At 44.6% G+C, this 7,822-nt stretch overlaps 1 protein-coding gene across 1 annotated transcript in view; it reads right to left on the bottom strand.

The window, feature by feature from the left end:
- Window positions 1–1,594: 1,594 nt before the first annotated feature.
- The window catches only part of LOC124474649 (protocadherin-9), an 83,701-nt gene continuing 77,473 nt past the window's right edge, over window positions 1,595–7,822 (bottom strand). The window contains exon 4 of the mRNA XM_047031004.1: window positions 1,595–1,986. Within this exon, the coding sequence (XP_046886960.1) occupies window positions 1,975–1,986 (12 nt within the window). The 3' untranslated portion in view covers window positions 1,595–1,974. The remainder of the gene's footprint in view (window positions 1,987–7,822) is intronic.

Here is a 7,822-nt window from a genome sequence, read left to right as displayed (position 1 = left end):
CTGTACAAACTCAATGTCTTCTCAATGTACAAATTAATTGTCTTTCCGGGGAAAAAAGCAAAACATGAGACTAAATTAATGAAGTAAATTTAAAGCTATATCATTTTTTTTCAGCATGCTTTTCCTTTGTGTCACCCTCCATGCCATAGAAACAGGGGAAAGAAATCCATTCGTAAGAGTGTTAACAAAATGAAACGTTCCATAATGGTCGGATGAAAAATCTGTTGCACATGCCTTTTGTGTTTTTTCTTTCTTTTCAAGGACTTGATTTTCTACTTTTTTCACTCTGTTCTGTTTGATTATGTGCCCAAACGTTGCAAGCATTATGTGCATAAGGCATTTAACCACTGGAAATGCTAAGCATCGGGCCCACTTATGTCTCCACTGAAGTGTGCAGAATGATTGGACATCATGAAGGCACGACACAAGAAGTCCAAAGTTACTCTCCTCCCCTTGGTGGAAACAATGCTCGTATTTATGGAAAATAAAATAACTATGTTGCAAGTATCTACTGTGCAATTGCACTCAATTAAATAACAATCTCAGTGAAAATGTTTACAGTAATGAGATCATAATCTGATAAAACATTTAGCCATTTACAAATATATTGCTGTTGAATCGTACTGAACACTTTTTTTTTTTTAATCTTTTTTTTCAGAGGAAATGATTCCAATCTTTTTATGACCCTAGTATAGAAATAGAGCATACACATCGATAGTAGAAAACAGTTTTGAAAAAATAAGTTTGCCATATTTGAACGAAAGCTGAGAGTTTTGGGGGGCAATGCTGTGCATTCTAACGTCTGAAAATATGTGTTGGTGCTGTGCTCTACACAGCTTTCTTTATTTTTATTTAAATGTTTTTTTTTGAGAGAGAGAGTCTGAAACTTTACACTTGGTTTACAACTCGATGACCACCTTTTCTCAAGCCATTGCCAAGAGACAACACACAGGACCAAAACCCCAAAGCATGATGAAGAAAGCATAACGGACAACAGTCACGATCCATGATCTATTCCATGTGATTATTACAGGTACATAAAATTGGTTAGTAGTAAGTCCTATTTACAAACACAGGGACAATGACATACTATACAAGAGTCCACTAACAGTGTTATAAGAACGCTTTCTTAATTATAACTCTGTTTTTCTTTGATTGTATAGGTTAATATAGTCCCGAACAACTCAATAACAACCACGTCACAATATTGGAATATATTGGTCAGCCTTAATAGAGTTTATCTGTTGAATAAATGCGCTCAATCTTCATTTCCTTCATTTGCAAAAAAGTACATTTTTTCCACCTTTTTGTCCGGAAGTGAAGAACATGTAAAGTAATAAAAATAAAAGTCTGTTTGAGGAAATCCTTCAACAAAATGAAACGGGGATGTGAAAAACTGTCTTGCGCCATCGTAAAAGTCGGACCTTAGCACACACTGCATAAGCTCTAGTCTATTGGCCTACATAGTACATGTAACTATTACACTGCTGAAGCTTCAACTTCAATGAGATAAAACAACTTGGGAAAGAAAACAGACAAGCCAAACTCCTGCATGTGTAGCGTAAGCGGCATCTGCAGTGTTCAGATGTGAGAGGGTGGAGCCAAACCATGACACTTCCTATAGCTGCTGCTCCTTGGGGCTTTCTGGCCCAGTGGTTGGCTGATAGGACTTCAGGCTGGCCAATGGGATGTCAGCCATGTGACCAGGGCTGTTGAAGTGTCCCTCACCACTCCCGAACTGCTTCCTGTCCCCAAACTGGTCCCGCCCTCCGTCGTTTTTCCAGGTCCGGGTCAGGGTGTGACCGTTGAGGAGTTTGTCTTTGGGGCCCCACTCTTTGGGGGAGGCGAAGCTGGACACAGGGGATTTAGCCTGGTAGGAGGTGAGGGTGGGAGGCATCCAGCAGTTGTCTGAGTGGCCCAGCACCAGGCATTCCTGTGTGCACATCTCCGTAGCCTCCACTAGGCCTCGTGGCCCTAGGGGCCCATCTGAGGGGAGAAGAGGAAGGAAGAGGAACACAACGTCAGAACCTTATTGTTTACGTACCGTACCATACTTGGAATGATGTCTCATGATAGCGACGCAGTTCATTTGTTTAGTTGCTGTACTCTACAGCACCTGTTGGAAATTACTCATTTTAACAGTGCAGGGTTGCAGTTATACTGAACTAGTTAAATACCTATTTGTCACTGCATGGAATGTAGAAGTCTGTCAAAATGTATATCTAGTAATTGTCCATGATTGTGGAATTGAGTTAAATTAAACAACAAAAAACAAAATCACTTGAATATTGCTTCACCTGTAAGTGTTCATTGTCTTAGTCTTAACTGAGATCTTGTCATGATAGAAAAGTACTTTTAAGGACAGTATCCACATCGGAAACCAGTGTCTGGATAACTAGTTGGATCACATGCCATGAAGTCTCAACTTCTAAACCTCATCGTGACTTCATTACCGAACATTGCTGCTCATATTTTATTCATGGAGAGCCCTTGTGAGCATGTGTTAATTTATGTTTCAGAAAAACAAAGAGCAACTTCTTATAACCAGCCACAGAGCTTGTTAAAAAGTCGACTTGTTTTGAAAAGGTTGTGGGTCTTTAGATCTACTCCAAAGTCCTGCTGAGAACAAACTAAATTCAGGGGAGGCAGAGGCAGAAGGGCGGTATCTAATGTGTTCTGTTTATCTGATTGTGGAGTCTAAACTTTGTGCTAAGGGTGAGGAACAGCGATGATCAGTCACAGAAAGGGTTTCACCCTCTGCTGAGCATTAAGCAACCGCAACACAGTTTTTTTACAGCTGGAGAGTCAAAGTTGAGGCCTGGGTCATGTGTTGGAGAGCAAAGCTCAGGACTGTCAATTGTTGAGAGTCAAGGAGCAGGACTGAGTCCTGTTTCGGGGCTACTCATAATGTGGCTCCATACAACCAATTTTAGACTCTACACATCCATTTCCTTGACTTTGGCATCTGATGCACAGACCATTTTACCTTACAATATCAAAAAAATATACACCTTCATGGGCATGTTTAAAATTTGTATCCCATCAGGGCAAGACAATTACCATCTGAACTGACACAACTTGACAGCACAACAATCAAACAGTGTTGCTTAAAATGTTTTATTTTTGTTTTGAAAATCTTTCATTAACATAATCATCATCGTCTTTGTGCAACAGAATGTGTTTTTGAGTTGGCAAGATAAAAGCTCTTGCAGAAGCCTCTGTCTTGGTGCTGCCGTTAACCTGTGTTTGCTGTGGTTGATCTATGTCCTTGGATTGCTACCTTCACAGGTAACCTCCCTAATAACATGGCTCATTTGATCTACCGGGATCTCAATGTGGCACCTGCTCCTATCCCTCACCAAGACAGAATCCCATACTGGATACTGAACTAGGGCCAAATACACACACTCACTCGTTGGTGTGTGTTTTGGTGTGAGGACGTGTGTGCGTGTGTGTGTTAGAATTAGTATTAGGGTTGAAATTACATTAAGGGCTTGGATTAGGATTTAGGAATAGATGCAGGATAATAAACTATGGTTGGGTTCAGAGTTAAGTTTGTGAAAACAGGATTTTCAATGGGGCTCAAATGTGAGTCCCCTCAAGAACAGCAATACAGGTGTGTGTGTGTGTGTGTGTGTGTGTGTGTGTGTGTGTGTGTGTGAGACTTGGGGTTGGGGGCGTCTCAGGGTTGACAGTTCAAGTGAATTTCCCTGAATCACTGTAGACACACTGTACACTTCACATTCATGTCACATAGAACAGGGCATCAACAGTCATCTTTTCTTGGCAGAGGAGTTCCTTGAATTAGTCGTTATTCTCCGTCGCTACCCGACCAAATGTGATTAACCCTCATATCTGCTAAGTTAGAATTGGACAGCCGTTCCACATGTTGGCTAGCTCCATGAGATTTGAGCGAAGCAGAGGCCTTCAGGGTCTGTTATGCTGAGGACAGTGGAAATGCATGTAATTGTGCCAGCCCCCTCTTTTGTGGCTTAATATGAACATGTTGCCCTACTCCTACGAGCCCCTCTCTAGCTGTTGAAACTTTGTCCGGGCTTTGAGCCATCAGAAATCATTCTCTGTGTTCAGATAGGCCAGAGGAAGCGGCTGGGGGTGGGGGCGAGGGGGGAGGGGGAATCAGTCCCCCTCCCCTTGTCCCTGTAGGGTTGGACTCGAGTCTAACAACGGGCTATCATGGGCCTTGTAAGGAGTCTGAAGAAAGGGGACATTATCATGGAGGCACGAGGATGGAGGGGGTTGGGGTGGGGGGTTAGAGGGGGGTTAGAGAGGCAGCGTTGAAGGAGGACAGGAAGATGAATTTGATAAATTAGACTGGAGGGGAGAGAGGGGAGACAGTTAAATGAAAATGGGAGGACAGGGACAGCGAGAGAGAGATCATCTTTGACTGTGAGAGACAGAGAGAGGGAGAGAGAGAGAGAGATCATCTTTGACTGAGAGAGACAGAGAGAGGGAGAGGGTGACAGAGAGAGGGACAGAGAGAGAGAGAGAGACAGAGAGAGAGTGTGAGAGAGTGTGAGAGAGTGTGAGAGAGTGAGAGACAGAGAGAGACAGAGAGAGACAGAGAGAGACAGAGACAGACAGAGAGAGAGAGAGAGAGAGAGAGAGAGAGAGACAGAGAGCGAGAGAGATTAAGATGACAGGGTTGTTCCAGAGTTGGATGTTCTGACACACTCAGATCAGCAGGAGGCAGGTTCTTCCTCCTCCCATCATGGTTCTGATGGAGGTCAGAACACACTCTGTCGTCGTCCATCGCACCGTGTTCACTGGAAAAGCTTTGTTTGTGCCCCAGTCAGGGCCAGATTACTGTACCATAAATCACTCTTCCCTCTCTGCTCCTTCTGGTGTTAGGAACAGGAGGCAGCGTCTCCTCTCAGACGAGACACTGTTATCAGGTGAGGCTATCAGTTCTTCATTAATCACGTCTAGCTTTTCTATTCTGCTGACGTAATCGCTGTGGCGATTAACATGCAGATCGGAGGCAGGTCACGTGGCCAATCAGAAGCACCCTTGGGCAGGGAACAAATGAAACAATCCATCTCCCTCCAATAGCTTCCTGCTGTCGCAGAGTTGCCGGGACAATCCTAATTGAAACATCCAATCAGACGAGGCGTACCTGTCACGCGGCAGATAAAGTCAAGGGCTTGGCGGAGTCCTGACCCCATGAACGTTCCTCAGACAGACATCACAGACTTCAATCATCCCTTTTGATCAAAGATCACGTTGGGGCCTCATGTTTACTGAATGGGACATGACATCGAAGGGTATTTGTCAGTGATTGATCCTAGAGCGTCATGTTACTGTACGTTAGACTTGGATCGAAACGTCAATATGAAACGTGTTGTGAAATCTTTCAATGATTCTTCTTTACATTTGATCGTGGCTGGGCTGAGCTTGGGCGCATACATATGGATGATATTGCTCAGAGTACTGGAAGCAATAAGGCTCAATCTTCACAAGTATGCTGAGAGACATGAATGCACTTAGATTTACCAACCACAGTTTAATGGATAAATCCTACATTATGATGAATACAAAAAAATGGACACATTTATTTTTAGCCTTCAAACTTGATCTGCTCGCAACGTTTTTTCCTCCACTTTCCTCACTTGAAACGCTTTTTGTGAGGCACCAGGACTGAGGGAAAAGACCAGACAAGTTCACTCAGGCTAAGTGAAAGGTTTGCATCCCTTTTGGCGTCTATTTACAATAGGCATTTATTTCACTTTGGCACACAGGGCAGGTCAAGGAGTTCCCAATGTAGACTACATGAGGCTTGCGCTGGCAGTCGGATTTATGGTATTTCTACACGCTTGAATATATGTGTGTGTGTGTTTGTGGTTTCCTGCGTCTTGGTAGGGTTCAGTGCCTCTCACATGTGTTGTTGTTGCTGGTTCAGCCTCCTGTCCTAACAGTCACATGGTCAGCCTCCAGTCACATTGATTACCTCACTACGGGCCTTGACATTGCCATGTCACTTATCAGGGATCTACTGTGGAAACTAACAGGACATCGGAGAATGCGTGTGTGTGTGTGTGTGTGTGTGTGAAGGGTGAGAGTCGGCTGAGCGAGCTGTCTGACTAGAAGACAGAACGGGAACAAGAGAATGGGACACAAAATAATAGAAATCATGTTTTCTACAGTTGTAGTAGTTGTAGACACTCACACACACACACACACACTCACACACACCGGCCTCTCCTCATGTAATATGCCCAAGAGCTGGACATCATGACAGGAACCTGAGTGTCTAGAGGCCTCTCCCTAAACTGCTCACCACTCTCTCGTTTGGATGAGTGAATATGCTAATGAGCTTGACCCCTCCCACCCTCAGGTTCCTGTCATGCACAATGCTCCTCCACTGTTGTTGCTACCTACGCACTTGGTGACAGCTCACCAGAGGGCAAGTTTTCTGCTCGCGGGCAGAGAGACAAGCAAACACTCACACGCAAGCCATGGTGTATGTTCAACATGCAAGTTTGCTCACAAACACCCACACAGGTATGCGAGCACACACAACAAACAATAGCCAGTGGTTGAATATTCTCTGCAGTAGCACTTGGTTCTTTAAATAACACTGATGCCCAGGTGCTGAGGGTTGCAGGCCAAAGGCAGCCACTGTGTTAGAATGCTGCTGACTCCTGCTTACTGCGCCAATACAAATGTTATCACTGTCCAAAAAGACAGAATACTCCCAGATAAAGAATTCATTAGGACCTCATCCTGATGGAGAATCATTAAAACCTGTCAGCGCCGTTCCGTCTAAAACTGCAGCAGCTGTGGAATTAGCCAGTGCCGCTAGCGCCAACCGCTAAACACTTTGGGATACACACACACACACACAGACATGCACACACACACACACACACACAGACACCTTTGCTGTCCCTCCCCCTCAGTTCACAGAGACACTGGTAGGGTAGAGAGGAGAGAATGATCCACTCGTTTTAGGCCAGAGGCTTTTAGCAAGCATGAGAGAGCACAGTCCTTCCCGCCAACTCTCTCCCTCTGTCTCTTCCCTCCCTTCTTTTTCTGTTTGTCTGCTGGCTAGCGCTAATGAGAAAACGCCTGGCTAATTAATAGTGATGCACGCTAGCTCCGCTGACATTCCGGGCCCACGCCAACGACCTGCGGTTGAGACTGTGGGAGGGATGAATGGAGAGGGGGAGAGAGGGAGACAGAAGTAGAGAGAGAGAGAGAGAGAGTAGGATTTGCTGTCCATAGGGCTTGTTTACTTAACTGTGCTGTTAAACATACCCAGTCGTTGCTATTTGGGGAGAAATGAATCTTTGTTTTCGTGGAGGATGGAGGAGCACTGAAAGTGGATGACTGAGGAGACAACAGCTGCTCTCTCTTTCATTCTCTCTCCATCTGTATTCATCCATTCCTGTAATAGATGTCTTATTTCTCCCTGAACATCTCAGGGATGGGTCTCAAGAGGTACTTTCATACTCACTCATCTTGCACACACACACACGCTATATGTTGGAGATTGTATTACTAAGAAAATAAGTAATATCTAGAACCTGAGGCAGATTGCTCTCTGTACACAGTCTGAAAGGCCTCTGCATCAGAAAGGATCTCATGGAACCATAACAGAGAAGAATGTTCAACAGACAGGCTGATCTGTTGATGTGATACCGCTGGTGTGTGTGTGTGTGTGTGTGTGTGTGTATGAGCCTGCGTGTGTGTTTGAGCACCTGTACATGTGAGTGTACGTGTGTGTGTGTGTGTGTGTGTGTGTGTGTGTGGAGGACAGAGGTCTGTGCTGCAGTGTAAGAGGCCACCAGGGGCTTGGTGGTGA

This window comes from Hypomesus transpacificus, chromosome 12 (assembly GCF_021917145.1).
Source record: "Hypomesus transpacificus isolate Combined female chromosome 12, fHypTra1, whole genome shotgun sequence".
NCBI lineage: Eukaryota > Metazoa > Chordata > Actinopteri > Osmeriformes > Osmeridae > Hypomesus > Hypomesus transpacificus.
This window is presented reverse-complemented; position numbering and strand designations above follow the sequence as displayed.